The sequence below is a fragment of the Sminthopsis crassicaudata genome, chromosome 4 (assembly GCF_048593235.1).
Source record: "Sminthopsis crassicaudata isolate SCR6 chromosome 4, ASM4859323v1, whole genome shotgun sequence".
Lineage (NCBI taxonomy): Eukaryota > Metazoa > Chordata > Mammalia > Dasyuromorphia > Dasyuridae > Sminthopsis > Sminthopsis crassicaudata.
Genome location: NC_133620.1, coordinates 281,321,244 through 281,348,058, shown reverse-complemented (window position 1 = coordinate 281,348,058; position 26,815 = coordinate 281,321,244). Strand labels below are relative to the sequence as shown.

Sequence of the window (26,815 nt, the reverse complement as noted above, 5' to 3'; positions counted from 1 at the left end):
CACCATGAGGCAGGGTACCAGTGATGGATTGACCCAAAAGAGAGCAGTAGGAAACCATGGCCCATAAAGTATTTTATAGGGAAAATTTAGCCTCAGGAACTGGAAATAACTTGAATTTCTTACTGACTTAGCTGCAGAGGGTGGGACCAGGGAACCAAACTGATTACCAGAGCCTTCTTTCTGCCTGTCCCAGGGAATAATTTTTTTTTTTAAATCAATTCTTCAGTTTCTCTCTACCAACCACACCCAACATTCAAGACCTCATCAACTGTCATATCTACCTTTTAGTACAGGGAGGGAGAATAGCAAGGGCATAGGAGACACTAGATCCTTTTTCTTCATGCACTGGCATTCTAGGAGTAGAACTTATTTCTTAGAATAAGGGTATCTCACATTTCAAAATGGAAAAGAAAATGAGTCTTTTATGGACTTTATGACAAATATATCTGTTATCGTACACACACACATACACACAAAAGTAAGCTATATTCTGACTTAAGCTGTAAATTCCATGATCAGATTTAAATGTGTACATACATCCATACATCCATACACCCACACTTTTAAAGGGATACTCTGTTCCTTACTAAAAACAGTCACTGCAAATATAATCCCTAGGTAATTCAAAGACAGATATTTGTGTCTTTCCCAGACAATTCAATCTATGGAAAAGATAGGAAGCAACTTGGGAATTTATGGGAAAGAATGTTTATTCCTGTTTTTTTGGGAGCTAAGAAATCTCTTTAGGATTTGCCTATTTACCCACTCATTGAGTCATAGTATGATAGGATGTAGATTTGGAATAGACATTAAAAGAATATAAAATCTAGTATTTAGATCAAGACTTAGTAAAGAGTAAACACTTAATAAAAATGCCTTTTCATTTCATTCATTTCAACATGGGTGTTTAACAGGTGATGAGTTTTAAGTCCTAGAGACCTTAAGAGACTTGCCAAGATCACATAGGTAGAAAGTAGAATAGATATAAGTTGAAATCTCTTTCTATATTCATTCATTTTACAACCTAAAATGTGTCATACCGAGTTAGACTCTGGAGAAGAGCAAAAATACTCTCTACCCTCTAGTGGCTTGCAATCTTATTGGTAAGAAAAGACATAAAGTTAAATAATATTAGGTAGTATCCTCTATGGCATTGTTTCCTCCAGCCTACATTTATATTGCAGGCTGGGTTCTCAGATGGCACTTACCTACTATTCTCAGGGTTCTAGGGATAATCATGAATGGCTGTATTTATTTTATTTTATTTTATTTTTTCCCTTTACCTCTCTTTTTAAAAACAGTATTTTATTTTTCCAAACACATGCAAAGATAGTTTCCAATATTCACCTCTGCAAAAGCTTGTGTTTTAGATTTTTCTCCTTTTCCCCAACTTTTCCTCTCCCAAATACAGGAAGCAATCCAATATAGGTTAAATATGAGTAATTCTTTTAAACATGTCTGCATATTCATTATGCTGCACTAGAAAAATCAGATCAAAAGAGAGAAAAAAAACATGCTAAAGAAAAAAATACTAGCAAACTAATCAACAACAACAATGAAAACTCTATGCTTCAATCCACATTCAGTTTTCATAGTTATTTCTCTGGATCCAGATATCTTCCATCACAAGTCTACTGGAATTGAAGGACTATATTTATTTTTTTCATTCTGTTTTAATTCTGAACCCCCATTCATTAACAATAAGCCAGTTGATTCCATTACCTTTTACACAAAGAATTTACTAAACATATATGGTATGGCCAGTTAGTGCAACACCACGGTCTCCCACAACCAGAGAAACACAGTCTCTCATCATTTCCCAGTTTTTTTGGGGGGGGGAGGGAGGGAAAGAAAAGCAATGAGATTGACATGTACAGACTAAATGAGGCTGAGGGTTATCTTACAACTCCTGGTACTTGAAGAATATTTTTTCATTCATAGAGTCCTCAGCAACCTCTCCTTAAAAGTTGCTGGCTAAGCAACCCAGCAGTATTCTGAGAATCCATTCTTCAGTTGTATACATAACCATCACTTTTCAAGGTATTGCACTTCTTGAAACTGTTGTACTTTTTGAGTACATATGGCTGAAGTAGTTTCTACTACCTCAGATCCTATTACTTCGGTCTCTTACTGATAATGCCCCCTATTCAGCCCTGGTTACTGTTAGGAATTGAAAGACCTGGAGCTTTCCTGAACCTTTATAAATGCCTAGACACTTCCATCTCTGAGTACATATTTGCCTAAGATGAGGAAAGTAAAAACACAAGGAGATAGAGGTTTATATGTTTGTAAAGGCCATAGTTAGGTAGGAGACAGGGTTGCCACCGCTCTCTGACTTGATTCTTGGAACCAGCTTTAATTAGTTTTGCCTCCTTTCAGTTATAAAGGTAAAAAAGAGAGGAAGGGGCAAGTTGCCCCTTTTGTATAGTCACTTAATTCCAGGTCAACAACCCAGAAGTCATTAATATTTCTGAGTATAAAGCCAATTGGAGAATATTTCATTCTCACATTATACCAACCCTTTAATCATTCATATGATCCCTGCACCTGAAACCAAGTAGGGAATTTCTGTGTATAATAAAGAACTGGACTCCCATGGCTGTCAGAAAAGCTAATAAATATGACCTTGTGCTAGAATAAGGTTGATAGATTATAAGCTACTTGAGGGGAGGGATTGTCTTTTACCTCTTTTTTTGTATCCCCAGCATTGTAAGTTATTAATAAAGGTATTGTGCTGATACATAGGTGCATAATAAATGCTTTTTATTATTATTATTATTATTATTATTATTATAACTTTTTATTTACAAAACATATGCTTGGGTAATTTTTCAACATTGACCTTTGCAAAACCTTCTGCTCCAACTTTTCTCCTCCTTCTCCCTACCCCCTCCCCTAGATGGCAGGCAGTCATATACATGTTAAATATGTTGAAATATATGTTGAATCCAATAGATGTATACATATTTATACAGTTATCTTGCTGCACAAGGAAAGTCGGATCTAGAAAGAAAGAAAACAAAAACGCAAGCAAACAATAACAAAAAGAGTTGTGGTCCATACTCATTTCCCATAGTTCTCTCTCTTGGTGTAGCTGATTCTCTTCTTTACTGAACAATTGGAACTGATTTGAATCATCTCATTGTTGAAGAGAGCCATGTCTACCAGACTTGATCATTTATAATCTTCTTGTTGCTGTGTATGATGATTTCTTGGTTCTACTTATTTCACTAAACATCAATTCATGTAAATCTCTCCAGGCCTTGCTGAATTCATTTTTTTTACAGAACAATAATATTCCATAACATTCATATACCACAATTCAGCCATTCTCCAATTGATGTGTATCCATTCAGTTTTCAGTTTCTAGCCTCTACAAAAAGGGCTGTAACACTGCTGTATCAAAGGGTATGCACAGTTCGATAACTTTTTGGGCACAGTTCCAAATTACTCTCCAGAACGGCTGGATTCGTTCACAATTCCACCAATAATATATCTATCAGTGTCCCAATTTTCCCACATCCCCTCCAACATTCATGATTATTTGTTCCGTCATCTTAGCCAAGCTGACAGGTGTGTAGTGGTATCTCAGAGTTGTCTTAATTTGCATTTCTCTGCTCAATAATGATTTGGAACACTCTTTCATATGAGTGCAAATAGTTTCAATTTCTTCATCTGAAAATTGTCTGTTCATAGCCTTTGATCATTAATAATTGGAGAATGGCTTGATTTCTCATAAATTGAGTCAATTCTCTATATATTTTGGAAATGAGACCTCTTCATCAGAACCTTTGAATGTAAAAATTTTTTTCCAGTTTACATAATAAATGCTTTAATAAGTATTTTAACCTCAGCTAGCTGATATAGTGAATAAAGAACTGGGCCAGGAATCAGAAAGATCTGAGTTCAAATTTAGCTTCAGACATCTACTAGCACAGTATTGTTTCTTGGACTTAATGACCCTTTAAGGTCCTTTGTTCTGATAAGGATAGGGACCTCTGATTTCATTTGTCAAGAAAACTTGCAGGTTGATGAAAACAATTCAGGTTGACACTTTTACTTCAACTGCCTTGGAGAGCTGCCTGAAACACTGAGGAATTAAACTCAAATCTGACCTCAGAAACTAGCTGTATAGGCTTGGGCAAATCACTTAACCCTCTCTGCCTCACTTTCCCCATCTGTAAAATGATTTAGAGAAGGGAATGGCAAATCACTCCAGTATCATTGCCAAGAAAACCCAAATGGAATTGAATAGTTGTACATGACTGAAAAATTACAAACAATAAACAGTACTACCATCTCATTAATTCTAGTCTTGTCCTGGGAAAGACACTTATTCAGCCTATCCATCATTGTTTGCCCAAATTCCTGGGCTACAAACCAGGCTCCCTGTTGCCTTGAACATCTGTTTTCATTTGCCCAGATAATTTGGGCCTACTCTCAGAGGTCCACTTGACCCTTGGAAGGGCCATGATGCTTCTCTGTCTGTTCTTAAAAAATTGTCCCTGACTTCTTTTCATTTCTTTCCTTTTTCTTTATGAAACTGAAACTGAAATCTAGAAAGTTTATATGATTTATTTAGTGTTAGTAAATGTCTGAGGCTGGATTTGAACTCAAATTTCTCTTGATTCCAATTCTAGCTCTCTACCCATTGCACCATCTAGCTTATGGATAAGATATGGAGGGCCAGATACAGAGAAAATCTACTGTGATTCCTAGTTTATATTGTGAGTTGGTGGGATTCAGTGTCATTCTTGATGCATAGGAGGGGAGGTGGTCTGTAGCAGGGAAAACAAAGTCTATGGTATTCTGTTATCATCAAGTTTCTTCAAAACAGTTTGGATTTCAAGAACGGATTGATTGAAGGAAGCTGGAAAGTAGAGATGAGTCCTTCTGGATATCTGTGTCAAGTTTGTGATTATTTTAATGACTTCTCACCTTTCAAGTGAGATAGAAAGAAATGAATTATAAGTACAGTAATCCTAAAACCCTACTATACCTCTTGAGGACATTTAGGCCTTCTTGCTTTTTACTCCAGGCTATACTCAAAGAAATTCAAAATTCAATCAATCAACAAGCACTTATAGAATGCTAAACTGGGGATTACAAAGAAAGGAGGAAAAAGTTAAGGAATTTCTATTATTAAAAAAAATTATGATTCAGTCATCCCATCTCATCCAGGCTACAAGAACAGGGATTTACTCACAGGTCTGATCCCACTGTTCCCTGGCCTCATCTCAAGAATGGCAGAGGAGAGCTTGACCTACTCCATTGCTGAACATGGTCCCCCTCCTCTTCATTTCCCAGCAGTTAGTTGCATAGCATATTAATGCAGATATGTGATTGGCATGGCCCCCACTGTAGCTCAGAAAACTCCTGAGCTCAAGAGATTTGGCAGCCTCAGCCTCTCCAGTGACTGGATTACAGGTGCACATTACCATACCTGGCAGATAGCTTACATTCTAATGGGGGAAACAACATGTGAATAATTAAGTATGTACAAAATACATCCTGAATAGTTTCTAACTTTGGCAGGGAAAGAGACCCAACACTCTCATAACACATTCAAATATGATAATCTTAGTTTCATTGATCAGATATTCTCTGAGTCCCACTGGCCATTTAGAGACAGGGATTCTCCAAGAAGAGCTTGGGTTTCAAAAATGACGTAACCTAGCACAGCAACTGCTGTTTGGGAGAGGAAGTGAGGTACCAAAAAATTACGTGGTTAAGACAGAGTTAAACTGTGGAGTTGGGCTGGAGATTTCTGGGGAACCAACCCCATGAAACCAAGGGACAGCAGTAGGAATGGATAGAATCATAAAAGGTTTTATGTTCTATAGCTTTTAAGTTGACTTGCCTTTCCTCAGGAACTGATTTCTTCCATTCCTTTAACTCTGCACAGAAAGAGCTGGATCCTCCCAGCTCACAATAGAGGCAGAGATATTGGATCTAGAAGGAATTGCCTCAAAATAGTGTATTTTAGAGATGAAGAAACTGAGCATCAGGAAGAAAAATGGACATGACCAACCACACTAATTAGCTAATTAATTACAGAGCCTGGACTACAGGCTTCCAATCTGATTCTCTTTCTACTTATACTCTGCTTCCTAAAAAAGAGATAGTGATGATCGTGGTCGGAGGGAGCTGTGTGCATGAAAGGAAATTTCATGATAACTGAGAGTTTACAAGGTAGTTACTTAAAGGGGAAGTTTGGGGGAAGGGAGGAAAAAAGCATCTATTAAGCCAGATGTCATACTAAGTGCATTTATATATTATCTCATTTGATCCTTGAAACAAGGTTGGGAAGTCGGTGCTATTATCTCCATTTTACAGTTGAGGCAGACAGTGGCTAGGTAACTTTCTCAGTGTCACATAAAGCTATTAAGTGTCTAATTTCCAATTTGAACTCGGGTCTTCTTGATTTCAGACCTGGTGCTCTGTTTGCTGGGTTACTTTGTTACTACCAGGCTTTACAGTAGCAGGGGAAGTAGGTTCTTATAAGTGATCCAGTTTATACTTTCAATGAGTTCCGTGCACAGAGAGAGGTTATCTTTTTAACATGAAGAACAACCTGATACATAGTAATGAATGGAAGCAGCTTGATACTTGTCCTCCCTTGACACTGCCTAAACCCAGGAGAAGGAATGTGTTGGTGTTCTAGTGTTTATGTCCAGCAGGGCCCTACAATATAAACAGGACGTTTTTCCAATGTGAATGCAGGATGCTAGAAATAGCTAGAAATCTTGTCTAAGTTTCACTCAGTGATAGTCAAGCACATTTTGGGTATTCCCTCCACCTAATTTTTCTTTTTTTTTTTTGGCCATAACCCACCCCTCAACCCGTTCTCATTTCTCCAATTAGGATAGTACACAGCCTTGGATTAAACAAAAATGGAAGAAGAAGAAATTGTTGCTTTTGGCATCAAAAATGGCTTTGTATGTGCAAAGCTGGCTTTGCTGGGGATGATGCTTCTCGAGCTGTGTGTTGTGATGCACAAGGCACCAGAGTGTCATAGTGGGAATGAGACAGAAGACAGTTATGTTGGTGATGATGCCCAGGGCAAGAGAGATATCCTGATTCTGAAATATTCCATTGAATCAACTAGATAACATGGAAAAATCTGGCATAATACCTTCTACAATAAGGTTTGTGTAGGTCCTGAGGAACATCCTGTTCTGTTAACAGAAGCTCCCTTAAATCCCAAGGCAAACAGAATGAAGATGACATAGATCAGTGTAAGCCCTTCAACACTCCAGTCATAAAAGTTATTATTCAGACTGTAATGTCATTGTATGCCTCTGATCATACCACTAATATCATATGGACTCTGGTGGTGGTATTACCCACACTGTGTGCATCCATGAAAGTTATGCACTTTCCTTACACCATCCTTCAGCTAAACTTGTCTGGCTGTGGCTTGACAGACTAGCTTCACACCCATAGCTAAAAGGGAAATTATTCATGGCACTAAGAAGAAATGGTGCTTTGGACTTTGAACAGGAGACCACCACAGCTGTTTCATCCTCATCCCTAGAGAAGAGCTATGAGCTTCCTGGTGACCACGTGATCACCATTGGAAACAAGAAGTTCAAGTGTCCAGAGGTTCTTTTTCAACCACTCTTCCTGGGCATGGAATCTGTGACATTCCTGAGACCACTTTCAGTTCTATCATGTTGATATCCAAAAAGATCTATATGTCAACAATGAGATTGTCTATTATGCTTTTGTTCAGTCATTTTTTTATAATACCAGTTAGGGTTTTTTTGGCAGAGATATTTCCTTCTCTAACTCATTTTATAGGTGAGGAAACTGATGGAAACAGGGTTTCCCACAGTCACATAGCTAGTAAGTGTGTGAGCCCAGATTGAACTCAGGAAGATGAGTCTTTCTGACTTCAGACTCCACACTCTATTCACTGTGTCACTTAGCTCCCTGCTTCTTAAAATGATTTGTGTTCTAATATGGGGTCTTGTAACTAAATGTGAGGGTCATGAAATTGTCATTTGTTACCAGTAAGTGTTTGATTTGTATACCTATTTTATATACCTGTATACCTGGAGCCACATAAAAATTTCTTAGCAAAAAGGAGTTGTGAGTAGAAAGGTGTAAAATGCGAGGACCCAGCTAACAGAATGCAAAAAGACAATACAACTCTGGTACCTGGAACAGTGAAAATTAAGATCATTGCTTTTCCTGAGATATTTTATCTGAATTGGTAGCTCTATTCTGGCTTCTCTCTCCACTTTGCACTCTGGATATAGATCAACAGTCAGTAAGGAATATGATGAATCTGGCCCATCCATCATCCATCGCAAATGCATCTTAAATGGATTACTAGAAAATGTGTAGCATTTGCTGTATGAGCATTCACAAAGTAAAAATTTGACCTGGAAAATAATACACTTCTTTTTAGCCTCATGAAACTGGAATAAATCTTTGGGAAAAATTGTCCTTGGGGAAATTTATATCTGATATAAAACAAATATCAGCACTTTTTAGATTATTGAACTGTTACTGATTTGACCTTGTTCCCTTGGTGTATATTTTAGCACACCCTGTATATATCTTTGATCTAAACCCTAATATTGGTCACTTCATTTCTACAGGTCAGGCTAAGAGTTAAGTGCTTTAGAAAGTTGACCTGATAATATTCAGTAAAGTAGCTGACTGGTTGACACTCAGTAGCTGTACAGTTTAGTTCTATAAAGCATCAGATCTGTATAGGTTACCTAAAGGTCAGATTTTCAGCATCTAAAAGAGCTGACTTGCAGAATCTTTTCTCCTAAGGCTGGCAACAGTTTATTAAATGTGTTCACCATCTTAGCAGGAAAATACATTTTGAATTCAAGCATTAGAAACCACTTTTCTTTTCTTAATCCATTATTTTCCCCTGATGTCATGGGCCTAAATTACTTAAGTGTTGAAAAAAAAAGTACACATTTAAAACTTGTAAATTTGTGTATCTAATTAATTTATGTGAGATTTTATATGTTGTCTTAATGTTTTCACATAACAGTAGAATGCCATAATTTGTAATTCATTCTGAGACTTGAAAATTGTAATGCCTAACATATTATTGAATAAAGAAAAATAAAAGTGCTGAAGTAAAACAAAAAAGAAAGAAAAAAAATCATTTCTTGGTTTTGGTGGAAGAGAAAAATAATTAGGAGAAAATGAAAGGCCCATTGTTTTGCTGATACAAAAGTGATAGAGCCTTGGGTCTCAAGCCTATACCACATTGGATATTCCTGGCTTTGTCCTATCCATGTAAATATTGGAACTCTTCAGGAATAGAGACAGAGATTCACTGAGAGCATGAAATTTAGAAGAAGAGGAGGAGAAGCTGCATGCCCTCCAATACACTGTGGTGATATATGCCAATGGAAGGAACACTAGATTTCAAGTTAGACAATTTGGGTTAAAATAAAGCTTCTGTTACTTCCTATCTCTCTGGACCTCAGTTTCCTCCTTTGTAAAATGAGAGAAAAATTAACCTCTAAATGAGGAGAACACCCAGAGCAGGAAAGCCTGTGTCTTTCTTACCCATCTCTGAAAAGCTGATAGTTCAGGACAAACTCCAAGCTGGGAATTTTCATTTTCTTCTTTCCAAGTTTCTTTCCTCACCCTTCCCAAAACCTCATCTCTGGCCTCCATCTGATTGATTCATTCACACCCTCCAGCCTTCTTCTTGAGGGAGCCCTGGGGTAGGGGGAGGGTAGGAGGGAAGATTGGGACAACCAGTTTCTCAGAGGGGATTCTGGATCAGACTTTGCTTTCTCTGTCTTTCCCAGAGCAGAGGGGAAAACCACTTTCTTTTTGGGCGGCTGCTAAAAATAGCACCCCAGTCCTGGAAAGAGAACTTGGTTATTTCGAAAGTGCTTCCCCTCCAACCCCCCTGCCCCACCCAGCCTGCTGAAGGAAGGGCTCACATAATAAGTTCTGTGCTCAGAATGGAACCTGAGACCTTCAAGAGAAATGAACAATATCTCGCTGTGTTTCATATTTGGAAGTTGTAGTTAGCAACATGAATTGAATACTCTCTGTCTGCATAACTTTGTTTTGGGAGTGAGGAACCTTACTCTGGGAAACCTGATTAATTAGGGAACTATGGTGCCTTTCCTCAGGAAGCCTATAATCTGATGGAAGGCAGAGAAGACATTAATTGCCCCATTTAAAAGTCCCCAGAATATTGGGGGCAGATATGGTTCTAGATCTCAAAAATTGTCCATGCATGAAGTTGTACATAAAATAATATATATTATGTTATATGCATGTGAAAAAGGACTGCTGTAAAATACTTAAAATTAATTTTAAATGAAGATTAATACAGTATCAATTAAGAGAGGTATTATCATGTAGTTTGTAGAATGGACTATGAGTTTGGAATCAGAGATCCTAGATTCAAATTTGACTCTTACATAATAATTATTTGAGGTTGAACAAATATATGCTTTGTGCCTGCTTTTTCACCTGTAAAATGAGAGAATTAGAGAAAATTAACCCTAAAGTGTTTTTCAGTTCTGATTCATGTGATCCTTTGAGAAAAGAAATACTGAAATAAAAGAATGACCAGAATTAGGTAGGCTAATCAAATAAGGATTCCTGGAAGAGGCCAGTCTTGAAGAAAATTTTGCAAATTCTAAGTTCATTTGTTAGAGAAACTACAGGAGAGAAAAGTTTGTGTAAAAACTTGGAGGCAGGAATAAATAGATAACAGATAACAGGTAGGAGATGTACCAGAGGAAGCAAGGAGGTCTATACTCTTCAAGAGTAGCTATGAGTCTTCATTAATTCACTTAACCTATCTGAGTTTTGCTTTCCTCATCTGTGAAGAGGCAGCTGAAAAAAAAAAAAAAACATGACACACCTCACAGGATTATTGTGGGGGGAAGCACTTTATACAGTATAAATCAAAATTGTGCATTGTTGTTTTTCATTGAGTAGCTGGGCCTCAGAGCTTGGTCTCTGCATGACCCTCTGTAGCATGCAAATGGTCAGATATATGGGACGCTCTGGGCCCACGAAGCAGGAAATGGTTTGCATTCCTTATTTTCTCCACAGCAGCTTTGGGAAGAGTCAGGCCCAACTCCCAGACCCCAGGGGCCTCAAGGGACCCCGTGGAAAAAGGAGAGCAGGAGAGGAATGTCTCAGGCCCTGGGAGTGGGGGCAGCTCTGCCTTCAGACCAGGACATCCTCCTCCTCCTTCTTCCCCTTTTCCCTTTACTCTCTGTTAGAGTCATGGCAAAACAGCTGTAACCAGCACTCATAAGTTTGTTCTACCATCTTCAAAGTGCATCATGGGAAGTCAGAGGAGCTAATTAGCACATCCTTGTGACTTTCCTGAAATGATTCAGAAAATCGAGCCTGAAGAGTCAGAGCTAGAAAGAACTCTCAGAGATCCTCCCTTTCCTTACTATACATGTTGTGATTTACCCTGGATCACACAGGTAGCAAATGGCAGACGTGGAATTTAAATCAAGAATTCCCTGACTCCAAATATAGCTAGGGCATGGAATGTATTAGGGCTCTTTTCACTACAGGTCACAATGATAACAACAAAGGAAAGGCAATAGGAAAGAAGAATTTATGGGAGGTCAGATGGATTCTTTTTAGTTATTCACTCATTCTTCAGTCATGTCTGACTCTTCGTGATTCTATTTAGAGTTTTCTTGTCAGAGATATTGGAATTATTTGCTATTTCTTCCTCTAGCTCATTTTACAGATGAGCAAATTGAGGCAAACAGAGTTACTGACTTGCCCAGACAGCTAGTAAGTGTCTGAGGTCAGGTTTGAACTCAGAAAGATGTCTTCCTGACTCTTACTGCTTGTCTATCCACTTTGCCACCTGGCTGTCCTCCATTTTTAGAGTGTACTTCTTATAGTTTGTAAACAGCAACTGAATTCCTTTACACACAAGGACCAAAACCATTTTGGGATAAAGTTGTTGATCAGGCCCCAAGGTGAGGAGTCTTGAAGTCTGAGTATTGCATTCATTCTGATGAAGCACTATATCTGCTTCCAAGTTGCTGTAACAGATATTTCCCAACTGCCATGCTTGCAAGGTTCTGAACTCAGTGTTTGGGGCAAGAAATGTAGGAGAAGCTTGCCTATGGCCCTTCGGAAATCCCTCCACTAAAGATATTGACAGTTTTTAAGTCCCATTCATTTGGGACAAGAATCAGGGGGAAGGACTTTAATTGGTTACTTTAAATGTTTTTGCTTTACAGTTTTTATCTTAGTTTTCTGGAATTTAGAATAGTTTAGAATAGTGCCAATAGAGTTTGTTGTTTGTCCTTCATTTTCCAAGAGGACCAACAACATCACAATTTAACTCATTAGGAAATGGAGAGGACTGAAGGGAAATGAAAAATAGATCCAGGACAGAACAAAGCTGTTTAATGTTTAGGTGAAATAGGAATAGATAAAAACTAAAATTATAGTCACAGAGAGAAAAATTTACAAATACAAATTAATATTTTATTAAGTAACTATTTATTAATGTTAACAAACATGTATTAAGCATCTCCTGTGGGTCAGGTATTGTGCTAGGCATTGTAGATCAAATACAAAAGTGAGATGATCCCTGCCCTCAAGAAGCATATACTTTATTGGGAGAATAGATGTTCTCAGATGAATGCAAACTGTGTGAGGGAGATTAACAGCTATGAGAGTTAGGAAAGTCTGAGGTAGCCCTTGAGATGCTTTTTTCCTTAAAGAAGACTAAGGATTCCTAGAGGCAAAAGATGAGGAGAGGGAGAATTACAACCATTGATGACATTCTGGGCAAAATCTTAGAAGCAAAAAGTTGAATGGGGAAACAGAAAGGAGACCAGTATAATTGCACATGGTGTCTATTAGGGGGTAAGTGATATGTACTATGTACTAAGTGATTCTAAAAAAGAAGGATTGGAACAAGACTGTGAAGAGCTTTAAATACCAATCAGAAAACGTTGTATTTTTTCCTAGAATGAATAAGAAGTCACTGAAGCTTCTTGAATAAGGGGTTGGCATGGTTGAAGCTACACTTTTGGAATGTAAATTGACTGGCAAGAGGAATATGGATGGGGGAGGGGAAAGCTTGGATTTAGAGACATCAAATGGGAGATTCTTGTAATAGTCCAGACTTGAGGTGAAAAGGGCCTGAACTTGGGTAGTTTGAATTGAAATAAAAGTAAGAGATGCATAGGGGAGTGATCCAATAAGATTAGATATGAACGGGGTGAGGGGGGAGAGTTCAAGATGACTCAGTTTGGGAACCTGGGGGACTGGAAGAATAATGATGTGATTGACAGAAATAGGAAAGCCAGGGGGAGTTTGGGGTTAAGGGGAATTATAAGACAAGTTTACTTTTAGACAAGTTTGTAGGACATCCATGTAGAGGTATCCAGCACATTCTTCGAGATGAGGGAACCCATGAGATAAATAGGAGCTGGGTATGCTTATGCACTAGCATGGGGATTATAAGTTGAATCCATAGGAATTTATGGGCTCCTCTAACAAATGGCTATAGTTCTGGTTTGTTCTCTCTCTGATTGGCTCCTACCCCAGTGTTAAGTTTTCAAAGCTAAAGTAAGCAAAGATATATTAGAAAGAATACTGGAACTGGGGTCAGAGGACCTGACTGAAATCTTGCTTCTGATACATATTAAATTGTGTAATGTTAGGTAAGTCACTTAGCCTCTTTCGGCTTCAGTTTTCTCATATACAAAATGAGACTTTAACTAGATGACTGACTTTTAAGGTCCCTTCAAACTTTATATCTCTATGTTTCTGATTACTTTTCTTTAGACCCACCCCTATTATTCAGTGTCCAGAGGAGCTGAAGTAGCTGAATTTCCTTTATATGCCTTACTTAAAATGGCTTGGAGTCTAAGACAAAACACAGCTGGAACTTGTCTGTCTGATCCCTAGACCCTGGATGTCAGGCAGGGACAGCTTCTCTAAAGTGGGCCCGACACGTCCCTAAAATACCAAGCCACTCCTGTTCTCTTCCTGTTTGGAAAAGGGCAAATGGTTCAGGTTACCCACTAGGTTCCAAGACACAATGCCATCATTCTCGGAGGGATTCTGATATTCTGCAAATCCAGAGCTAGAAGGATTCTAGAGCTGTTAGAAGGGAGGAGAAGGGAGGCGCATCTTACTGTTGGAAGAGAGAGAAATAATCCAGCCTTCTCTTTTCCAATCTTTTGGGATGCTTAGATATTGGTACTGTTTTCAAGTAAAATAAAAAGGAAGAGTCCACTCTGGGAGATAGAATAGAGGGAAGAGATTCAATGAAGAAGAGTAAGATGGAATCTTGCTCAAGATATTGGACTTTCTCACCACTTTCCCTGGCACTCAGATATCAGGGGCAGAGAGATGATGAAGTGAATAGAGCACTGAACCTGGCATCAGGAAAGCTTGAGTTCAAATTCAACCAAAAAGTGTACTAGCTGTGTGATGTGTGACAAATCATTTAAATTCGGTCTTTCACAGAGATGTAAAATGGAGGAATAGCACCTGTCTCCTAGGATTGTTGTGAGGATTGAATGAAATAATAATTGTAAAGTGCTTAGCACAGTGCCTGACACATACTAAGTGCTGTATAAATGTTATTTGTTATTATGTTTATTATCATCATCTTCCTTATGGAGATGACTATATGTATAAATGTATAAATCCATCCTTGGTTTCTTACCTGAGTAGCAATCTGATGTCACTAATGAGATTTTTCAAATTCAAAATATCCCACATCGAACTCATCATCTTAACCCCCCATCTATTCATTTTCCCTCTTTCTGTGGAAGACACCAACAAAATTCCTTCTAGTCATGCAGATTTATTATCTTTCTGCTCTTCCTTGCCTCATATATCCAACTACTTTGACAGGTCTTGTTGGTTCTATCTCACTCCTTTCTCATCTGGTATCCTCCCTATTCACCCACCATTGTAGTTCAGACCCTCATCACCTCTCACCTTGACAATTCTAAGTCTTGTCCTCACATTCTCTCCAATTCATCCTCTACATAACGATGATTCTGTGCCAAGTGGGAGTGATCAGAGAAGACTAGCTCTCTGGTATGAGGGCTTGCTAAGCTCTTCTCAGGACTACTCTTCTACTTTTGTTCCTAACTTTTCACACTTGCTTATGTGCAGTAGTTATATCCCATTGTCTTGGCAGATGGTCTGAACCAGAGTTACCGACTCTGTTGGTGAGTTAAGGGCATGTCTACCCCAAGCATGTAAAGACTTCTCCCATCAGAATGAGTGGATGAGAGCAATTTGTTTCAGTGGCCATGAGGGTGGAGCACTTAGAGCTTGGTCAGGCATGGAAGACACCAGGTCATCCACTACATGCAGGCTATCATGAGTCATCAGGACTTTTTTCCTGCCATAGGACTTTTATGCCTGTGGAAGAGAATGAAGTTGAAGACTTTGTTTCACTAAATCCAATTCTCATACAAATCAAGACATGACATTACCCAGGACAAATAGCACCTGTGACAGGTGATGTCCTTCAAGAATGAATCTGACCGAAATCTGACCAAACTATTCTTGCTCAGCAGGCTTCAATGTCTCCCTATTTCCTTTATTATCAAATATAAATCCTTCTGACATTTAAAGCTTTGTATAACCTGACTTCTGCCTATTTTTCCAAGCTTATTATTGCTTTTCTATAATTCTCCTTCACTCACTCTCTTGTCCGGTCAAACTGGTTTTGTTGTTGTTTTTTCCATATGACATTTCATCTACTGTTTCTTTTCTTTTCTTTTTTTTTTTGAATTCATTCCCTCTTTACCATCACTTTTTAATCTCTAGTTTCCTTCAAAGATCAGCTCACATAGAATTCTAGTCCTGGAATCAGGAAGGCATAAATTCAAATGTAGCCTTTGACATGTATTCTGTAATTTCTTAGCAGGTTACTAATTTTTTTTTGTTTTGTTTTAGCTTTCTCATCTGTAAAATGAGGATAATAGTAGTACCCAGAATTGTGAGAATAAAATGAGAGAATATCAGTAAAGCACTAAAATAGTGCTAGGTGGCACATTGGATAGATTGTCAGGCCTGGAGTCAGGAAGACTCACCTTCCTGTGTTCAAATTTAGACTCAGATGCTTTCGAGCTGTGTGACCCTAGGCAAGTCACTCACTTTGTTTGTCTTAGTTTCTTCATCTGTAAGATGAGCTGGAGAAATAAATCACTCCAGGATCCTTGACAACAACCAAAAACATATGGGGTCACAAAAAGTGAAACACAAGTGAAACAACTGAACAACAAAACCTTAAAGTATTATATAATTTATAACTATTATTATCAAGTGAGACCTCTTTCAGCACCTCTCAGCCACACTCCCAACTGCAAACCTAATTAAAGTGTAATTGGAAAATATTTGGCAAAATAAATAAAAGCACAATAAAATATAGATAATATTAATAGGTGGTTTTCTTTAGTGCTCCCATCTGAATTTTATACTACTTTTCTACTGGATACCTTAAGATATTAGTATTCACTCAAACTGCCTAATATTTACTTTTTATAAGTATTATGTTTATATTTTTGCACATGCATTGTCTCCTTGATAGAATAGAATTTTCTTTTTTCATTTTTGTGTTTATACTTTTAGAGCCTAACAGAGTGCCTGGCATAATACAGTTGCTTAATAAATCTTTGTTGATCAAATAAATAAAAAACACATTTAGTAAGTGCCAGGCACTATGCTAAGCTGGCATTACAAATACAAAAATGAGATAAGATTGAGAAAGTTTTTGTCCTCAAAAGGCTTACATTTTAGTAGGATATCACACATGATGTTCAGGAAAGGAAGATTATGTCTGAGTGATCCGCAGGACAGTTAATAGATAGGTCTCTCCAGAAACAGTGGTAATATTATTCTGATTACTGATTAATCTGATTGTAGTATTAATGGTAATATTAATTTGATTAATTGGAATTCAGAGCAAGAGATGGAAAATAGTTGGAATTTGGATCCTCCATAGTGGAGAGCTGGGACCATCCAAATATAATGGGCTAAATTCACTCATTCACTAATGAAGTACAGGGTGAGAGTTCCAAATCTAAGTTAGTCAACTAGCTTAGAGATTGGGATCATTTTTTTCCTGGTGATAATTCCCTGAGGGACTATTCCAGGTGAGCAATGGAGCATCAGCGGATAGATAGCAAGATGTTCAGGTTGGATGACTGGATAAGATATGGAACAAGTTGATTGACTGATCAATCTATTGATTGTGAAATACATCTAAGTCTAGATTAGTTTGAATAATGAATCCGCTGGAGGGCCCCGATTATTTTTATCCTTACTGCATTTTTCCATTGAGCTAGAATAAATTTCCATTATTTTACATGATTATAAGTTGAAATAGTGGGAATTTGAATACATTTGAAAACTTTGGGGGTGAGGGGAAGAGATTCATTATTTGCCCTAATTGGGACTTGGCTATAATATTAGGAAGGACTGGTTGGGGATCTAAACAGGTCACTTTCCTTTCTCTTCCATCCTAAAATTTGATTTCTATAATAGTAAAATGGAACTTTAATGAAAAAAGGAAAAAGAGTGCTTAATAAGGGAAGGAGTTGTGGGTGATGGTATCCCCAGTATTTCAAATTCAGGAATTATCAAACAAGTCCCTTAAAAGGGCAAACTATGCCCTGCTCCCCTGAGTGCTGAGTACCCAGATCCTTCTCAGCTTCCTGTTTGGAAGGTCTGTGACTACCCTGACCCTGCTGGGTATGGGTAGCTATGGCTTCACTCCCACTCCCTTCTCTGGTTCCTGCCACCCTCTCCTTTGTCAGGTCAGAGTTGGCAGCCAACAAGCTGACTTGGTTAGTGAGATGAGGGAAGAAGGATGGAATTGGGATGCCATCAAAGAAACCCAGCTACTGGTTTCCCAGATATCACCCCATCTATCCCCTGGGCCCCTATCTCACTATCATCCTAACCCCCAGTAACCTCGAGACATTCCCAACTGCGGTATGACGAGGTCATTATAACTTTTCAACATGCTTCAGATCAGCCAAGCTACAGTTGTGTTTGGAAGCAGCAAAACAAAAAGGGTTGAATTTAATTCTTGTTAGACACCCCAGACTCCACATGTAGCAGGTATAATCACAGGTCATCTGGTTTAGTCTCAACAGAAAAGCTTGAATGAGAAGGAGGAGTGGAATTAGGGTAATAGATGTTCAGCCAAGAAAAAAAAAAAAAGCCAGGCAAACTAAGCTGGAGTCCAGTGTACAGGAGGGGGGCAATGTCAGGCAGTAAGCCAAAATCTCACAGAACTGAAGTGAGGCTGAGCAGTAAGTGCACTGGTGGGAACATGCTCAGAGTCTTTGCCTGTTGCATTCTTTTCTGTCTCCCCTTACCCCCCTTTTTTCTTCCTGTTCTTAGCATTATGCTAATAAGAATAGTTAAGAGCCAAACAGGGGAGCATATATTACAGATAAGGGAAATGGCATAAGCCAAGATAAGGGTGGCTAATGTGTGCTCTAGGTTTATAGACGTGTTCTTGTCCTATGGAATGAGGGAGATTGGGCTGTGTAACAGGCAGAATAGTCATATCTTCTGCCATGTGCTGAATAGCACTGGCCTGAAAACACAATCCAATTTTGCAAGCATCAGAATATGTTGAGGGGTCCAGGTCCCTTGCTTATTCTATTGCCTAAAATCTCACAGAAGAGGCAAAATGATAAATGAGAAAAACTGAGGAAGTAGTTAATTCTTGGTGTTCAGCTGTACTTAAAATAAGAAAGAAAGAAACATTTATAAATGCCTATTATATGCCAAGGCAGCTAGGTAACACAGTAGATAGAGTGCTAGGCCTGAAGCCAGAAAGCCCTGAGTTCAAATTTGACTTCAGACACTTACTAACTGTGTGACTTTAGACAAGTCACTTAATCCTGTCTGCTTCAGTTTCCTCATCTGTAAAATGAACAGGAGAATGAAATGGCAAACAATTGCACTATCTTTGCCATGAAAACTCTAAAACAGGTGACAAAGAGCCAGTGACAGTATGTGCCAGGAACTGTGTTAAGCAATTTGCAAGTTATTTTATTTGATCCTCACAACAATCCTAGGTGGTAGATATTATTATTATAATCCCATTTGAATGTTCAGGAAATTGAGGCAGATAGAAAGTAAATAATTTGCCCAGGGTCACACAGCTAGTGTCTGAGATTAGATTTGATTTCAGATCTTCTCAATTCTAGGCACAGAGCTCTATCACTCTGGGAGCACCTTGAAAGCAGGAGTCATGGTTTTCCAATCAGATTAATAGCTCAAGTGCAAGGATACTATCTTTTCCTTCTTCCACATATTATATAATCTATCACTTGATTTAATATACAATGTGCAGAGAACTAACAAAAAACTAACAAAAACTTCAGTGAAACTGTTAGAGTCCCTGCTCTCATAGTTCATTTATATTAGCTAAATTTGGGATGAGGAAGGATGCTATTCCAGGAGCCATATTTTAAAATCAATATTCCTTTCACTAACCTCTCTAAACCATCACTATCCCACTAAAATCATTCCCAAATCAGGAATTTCAGAATGAATCAAGCTATGGGTTCAATGGAAATTGGATAGCCAATTTTAAAAAAAATCAAATGTGGCCCATGTCCTTCTTTTACCCCCTTTGAAGGATTTTGTTGGGGATCTATTTTGTGAAGAATTCTGACTTTAATTATTGCAAAAAACAGAGTAATAAGGTAGAAATATCTTTGAATGGATGCATCTGTGCACTCAATAATCAGATCAATAGTACCATGTGATCATTGTCCCTGGTACACTCATCATTTTTGTAACTCCCCAATAACTTTTTTTTTTTTCCTGGACACTACTATGCTTATGTGTATTATCTCTCTCTATGAAAATCTTATCTCTTTGGGAGCATTCTTGCATATTTTCATTTGAATATTTGCATCCCCAATGAGGAACTGGGTTTGCTGAAAGAATGGCCATGGGGCATTCAAGATAGAGACATTGGCCACAAATGTCTATGATGAAAAACTTTTGATGATGATCTCTGATCTCTGGCTTCTCACATGTCCCCTTTTCTCTCTTTCTCAGATCACGATGAGTAGATAACGGGGTCCCCACTGACCATGGCTCCCTGGAAGAGGAGTCGTCATGGCCTGGGCTTTCTTTGCTGTTTTGGGGGCAATGACATCCCGGAGATCAACCTCCGGGACAACCATCCGCTGCAGTTCCTGGAGTTCTCCAGCCCCATCCCACCTGCAGAGGAGCTCAATGCCCGCTTTGCAGAGCTTGTGGTCAGTATTTTCTGAAGGTAGTGAAATGGAGAAGGGAAGATGTAGAACTCCTAAGGCATTAGGGACATGGGAAGTTCAGTGGGCGACTGTGAAGCAAGACTATATGGCAGAAAGAGGAATGTGGGGGAGGAAGACAGAGGCAGAAGGACTAGGTCAAGGAGTGAAGTATAATAAGAGAGTTGGATTTGAACAGAGTCCAAGGGCTTCAGCTTGAATTCCAGCTTTGCTTGTTTATTACCTGTGAGAGCTTGAACAAATCACTTACTTTGTTAGTAGGCCTCCATTCCTTCACCTGTAGAATGGAATTGATTCACTGTTACTCTAAGGTTTCCTTGTAGCTCTAAATCTATGCGCTTAAAAGTAGAGAAAATCAGAGAGACCTCTGTGAGAGCAGATGCAATTCTGGGCTGCTGTAAGTCCCTTCAGCATTGCTGGAAGAATAGAGCTAATAGGTTAAAGAAACTAAACAGTTCCCCATGGGAATGAGCCTTTGCATAAGGTGTCAGATGACTTAGATTTCTGGGAAATCATTCATTCACTAAATTTGAAAAAAAATATCTAATAATTGAACTCTTGTCTTTTCTTCTTTCTGTGTGGAATTTCCCTGGTACTGTTTGCTGGGTTCTCTGGGTATGATCATTACTGGCAGTACTGGCAGACATTACTGGCAGAACGGGGAGAGGTTAGCTTGAGAAGATGAAGGGTATATGCATTTCACTCCTGATCCCATATTAAGAAGTCGAGATTTTAAAAAATCTAGTCAGTCAAGATGAGGATCTAGTAGTCATTTGCATTGATCAGAAAGCAAGACACCTGTATTCTACGACCAAGTTCAAACTGACGTACTGATCCTCTTAGTCACTACCTGATTCTGAGTGCCATCTCTCTATCACCCTATATTAGGCAGTGGTAAAAAATTAGGGGCAACTAAGTGGATGAAGTCTGATCTTCCTGAGTTCAAATCTGGCCTCAGACACTTACTAGCTGTATGATCATGGGCAGGTACTCAACTCTGTTGCCTCAATTTCCTCATCTGTAAAATGAACTAGAGAAGGAAATGACAAATCATTCCAGTATCTCTGCCAAGAAAACCCCAAGATGGGGTCATGATAAGTTGGACACAACTGAATAACAACAAAAAAGAAATTAGTAGAAACAGGAAATATAGTTCTATTCCTAGGGAGAACACAGCCTATTTAGGGAGAAAGCATCCCTGTCCTTGTTTATCAAACAAGGTCTTCCCACAGGAAGCCCCCAGTTTAATAAAGGAGACAGGAAAGAAACTCAGGAAATGGACACAGGGGCTGGCATAGAAATATCAATACAGATAAATGTGTTTATAATAAGATCCTGATAATCTGTTCTAGCACAAGGGAATATAATATAGACAATATAAAGTCATTAATATTTGGCTTTGTAATATACTTCTCTTTGAATATGGACATGTTGGATCTAGGAATTTGTAACATTTCCAATAAGAAATAAAGTTATTTCATAAAGCCTCAATTCAAGAGAAGCAGGAATGATTTCTTTCCTTCCTAGGTCTACTGAGAGGTGGAAATAACAACTATCAGAGTAAACTCTTAGTTTTTCAGGATCATACTTTTCCTTGGAGTAATAAATTTAATCAATAAATATTTATTAAACACTCACTATGTGTCTGGCACTCTATGCTATATGCTGGAGATATGAAAAGAGGCAAAAGACAGGTCCTACTCCAGGGAACTTACAATCTAATGAGGGAGATAATATGCAAAGTATACAAAGCAAATTATGTATAGGAGAAATAAGAAAACCACAGGGTGAAAACATTGGAATTAAGAGGGGTTGGGAAAGACTTCTTTTATAAAGTGGGATTTTAATTGAGAAAATAAATCAAGTATTTTGGTTTAAAATAGTATTTTAATTTAAAACACCACTTTTCCATTGGGAAAAATAATTCAATTCTACCCAATAAGAAGACCAGACAAGTTAGAGAATGCCTATTACTGGGAAATACCAAGGAAGGTGGATGACTTGAATTTGGAAAGTCTGTGATATGGTAAGAAAAAAGCCAGTCACATAAAGAATGAGATCATAAATAGATTAGAAGAACAGAGAATAGTCTACCTCTCAGACCTGTGGAGGAGGAAGGAATTTATGATCAGAGGAGAACTAGAGATCATTATTGATCACAAAATAGAAGATTTTGATTACATCAAACGAAAAAGTTTCTGTACAAACAATACTAATGCAAACAAGATTAGAAGGGAAATAACAAATTGGGAAAATATTTTTACAGTTAAAGGTTCTGATAAAGGTCTCATTTCCAAAATATACAGAGAACTGACCCTAATTTATAAGAAATCAAACTATTCTCCAATTGATAAATGGTCAAAGGATATGAACAGACAATTCTCAGATGATGAAATTGAAATTATATCCACTCATATGAGAGTGTTCCAAATCACTACTGATCAGAGAAATACAAATTAAGACAACTCTGAGATACCACTATACACCTGTCAGATTGGCTAAGATGACAGGAACAAATAATGATGAATGTTGGAGGGGATGTGGGAAAATTGGGACACTAATACATTGTTGGTGGAGTTGTGAAAGAATCCAACCATTGTGGAGAGCAATTTGGAACTATGCCCAAAAAGTTATCAAACTGTGCATACCCTTTAGGCCAGTAGTACTACTACTGGGTTTATATCCCAAAGAAATACTAAAGAGTGGAAAGGGACCTGTATGTGCCAAAATGTTTGTGGCAGCTCTTTTCATAGTGGCTAGAAACTAGAAGATGAATGGATGTCCATCAGTTGGAGAATGGTTGGGTAAATTATGGTATATGAAGGTTATGGAATATTATTGCTCTGTAAGAAATGACCAGCAGGAGGAATACAGAGAGGCTTGGAGAGACTTACATCAACTGATGCTGAGTGAAATGAACAGAACCAGAAGATCGCTGTACACTTCAACAACAATGCTGTATGAGGATGTATTCTGATGGAAGTGGAAATCTTCAACATAAAGAAGATCCAACTCACTTCCAGTTGATCAATGATGGACAAAAACAACTACACCCAGAGAAGGAACACTGGAAAGTGAATGTAAATTGTTAGCACTGCTGTCTATCTACCCAAGTTACTTATACCTTTGGAATCTAATACTTAATGTGCAACAAGAAAATGGTATTTACACACATATATGGTATCTAGGTTATATAGTAACACATGTAAAATGTATGGGATTGCCTGCCATTGGGGGGAGGGAGTAGAGGAAGGGAGGGGATAATTTGGAAAAATAAATACAAGGGATAATGTTATAAAAAAAATTACTCATGCATATATACTGTCAAAAATTATAAATAAAATTAAAAATAAAAGAAAGAAAAAAAAAAAAAAGAAAAAAAGGCCAATCAGATGTCCAACATCAATAGGATGAGCCCTAAGAGCAGAGCAGAGCCCTGAGATAACTTGGACTGATACAAAAAAGCAATAAATATCCACAAGTCTGAAATTGAATAGGCCAAAGCAGCAAGATCAGGCCAGTGAGTGGTCTCCATGTCTTCCTAATCTAATTTTACCTTTCTTTATTTGTGTATTCAATCTAATGTCTTGAAGGGCCATCTCCTACACTGCTTGCCTATTGAAATTTTTCTCTTCCTTCATATCCCAGTTCAACTCCTTCAGCCTTCCCTGTACTCTGTAGTGATTCCTTCCTCCTCAAATCAAAAAGTGATTTGATCTTCTCTAATACAACTGATCATATTCTACCTTAGGTTATAGTTAGTTGGTGACATGGAAAGACTCAGTCTCAAAAGAACCAAAACAATATTCATTAGATGCTTTCTCTGTGCCAAGAACTATGATAGAGTTTAAAAATGAAAACAGTCTCTCTATTCAATATTCTAATTCAAACAAATAATTTATTATAATGTTCTTTAAAATGCCTTAATGAATTAGATTAGTTTTCATTGTCAATAAGTAGTTAGAAGATACCAATGCCAGAAATGAAAAGAAGTTCAGAGAATTCTCTTCTGGCTCATTTTAGCTCAAAGAATGTTTAGTTAGAGCCTAATATAATTACCAGGTATGTGAGCCTGGGCAAGTAATTTAACCTTGTTTGCCTCGGATTCCTCTTGTGTAAAATGAACTGGAAAAGGAAATGGCAAACCATCCAAAATATCTTTGAAAAGGAAAAACAAAACAAAACAAAACAAAACATAATTCTGTCCTCAAAGAAATTAGCATTTATTAGGGATTAAGATAGAGTGCAAAAATAACTATAATCCAAGTTAGAACAATACAATATTGTAGTATTTTGGTTGGTTTTCTGGAGTTCTCTGGACCAGCTTTCGTTTCAGCAAAGTAATCACCACAAGAATAGCCAGGGATAAAGTCCAAGTTCTTTATTATCTCCTTCATGATCTAGTTTTTTTGCCTGGGGCCCAGGCTAATTTTCTTGAGGTCTTCCAGAATGTGTTTTGGTTTCTGTGGAGGAAGCAGGAGGACCACCACCATGGTCTCTGTCTTGAAGTCTGTCTCAGTCCAAGAGCTTGTGCTCCAGCCTCCAGCCCCTGTCTTCTCCAAGTCTGTCTCTGGCTCAGATAGGCCTTGTTCTCAGTGGAGAAATGAAGAAGGACAGGCCTTCCACCATGGTGGTGTGAGATGGAATGAATCTGTCTGCTGAGTTTGTCCCAGCTTATGTGCTCTATTATAATTACATTATTGTAGGTGTGAATCTTATAGAATAGATGTCAATCTTGTAGAACTATATTAAGTACTAAGTACATGTACTGAACTAGAGAACTTTTAATCACCATGCTAAACCAGATAATCATTGTTTTATCAATTCCACTGAATTAGCACCTTGTAAAAATCCTTGTTTCAAGTACAGAGTTCTGGACTTGATTTGATTTGATGAGGAAGAAATCCTTGCTAGGTAGAGGGAAGGCTGAAGTAACTGACCTGGGATATGAAGAAAAGAAAAAAATCCATCAGGCAAGCGACATGGGAGAAGGCCTTTTGAGGCATGGGTGATTGCATGCATAACTGAAAAGAGAAAGGATGATATTAGAAAAATGTTTGACTAAAGAATGAGACTACTTGAAGGTGAATATTTTGGAAAACATGCCAAAAATATAAATTACAGGCAATTTGCATATATCCTTGAATGTCCAGTTCAGAAGTTTGCATTTTGCACAAACACACACACACACACACACACACACACACACACACACACACACACAAAGCTAGAGAGTGCTTATCATTTCTTATAGAACAATAATATTCTAGTACATTCATATGCTGTAAATTAGTCAACTATTCTCCAACTGATAGGCATCCATCCACTCGATTCCAGTTCCTTGCCACTACAAAAAAGGATGCTACAAACATTTTTGCATATATGTGAGTTCTTTTCCCTATTTTATGATCTTTTTTGCAATACAGATCCAATAGAGACATTGCTGTGTAAAAGGATATGCAAGTTTAATAGCTCTCTGGGCAAAGATTCAAATTGTTCTTCAGAGTGGTTAGATCATTTCACAATTCTTCCAACAATGCATTAGTGTTCCAGTTTTCCCACATCCTCTCCAATATTTATTATTATCTTTTTCTGTCATTTAGCCAATCTGAAAGGTATGTAGTGGTACATCAGAGCTGTCTTAATTTGCATTTTTCTAATCAATAGTGAACCAGAGAATTTTTTTTTTCATATGATTAAAAAATGGCTTTAATTTCATCTGAAAATTGTTTGTATTATTTGACCATTTATCAATTGAGAAATGACTTGTATTCATATAAATGTGAGTTAATTCTCCATATATTTTAGAAATGAGATTTTTATCAGAAACACTGACTATAAAACATTTCCCCCTGTTTTCTGCTCCCCTTTTAATCTTGGTTGCATTGATTTTGTTTGTGCAAATCCTTTTTAATTTAATGTAATCAAAATTATCCATCTTGCATTTAAATGTTCTCTAGAGAACTATTTCTTCCTCTGAACCTGAAAGTGAGCAATGAAGAAGCTCCTATGTTATGGCTTTGAGCTTTTCAGATCACATGCTGAAAGCTAGATTTGGGACCCTAAGTTAAAAGTGTGGAACTAATTTTAATATGAGTGAATATGGAAGTGCTACAATCTGATATAGACCCGTAATACTCTTGAACTCTGGCGTCCTGCTTCAAGTCTCTCCCCACTTCAGTCCATCCTCCACTCAGTTCACAAAAAAGCTTTTTAGCTTTCTAAAGCTCTAGTCTGACTATGTCCCTGCTCTATTTAATAAACTCCAAGGGCTCCCCATTAACTCCAGGACCAAGTAAAAAATTTTCCCTTAGACATTAAGACTAACCCTTCTTATCTTTCTAGTCTTTTTATATTCACCCTATGTACTCTGTGATCCATTAACAATGTCCCCTTTGTTGTTCCCAGCAAAAAACAAAAACAAAAACAAAAACACTTTGCTGACTGCAATTTCAGATTGTTTAAGTTCAGAATGATCTCCCATCTTCTCTCTGCCTTCAGACTTTTCTTGGATTGCTTTAAGTCCCAACTAG

At 37.8% G+C, this 26,815-nt stretch overlaps 1 protein-coding gene across 3 annotated transcripts in view; it reads left to right on the top strand.

The window, feature by feature from the left end:
- Positions 1 to 26,815, top strand: part of DAAM2 (dishevelled associated activator of morphogenesis 2) — a 137,022-nt gene that overhangs the window by 57,612 nt on the left and 52,595 nt on the right. For all 3 annotated transcript variants that reach the window (XM_074311009.1, XM_074311010.1, XM_074311008.1), the window contains exon 2: positions 20,065 to 20,267. In XM_074311009.1, coding sequence (XP_074167110.1) covers positions 20,100 to 20,267 — 168 coding nt within the window. In that variant the 5' untranslated portion in view covers positions 20,065 to 20,099. The remainder of the gene's footprint in view (positions 1 to 20,064; positions 20,268 to 26,815) is intronic.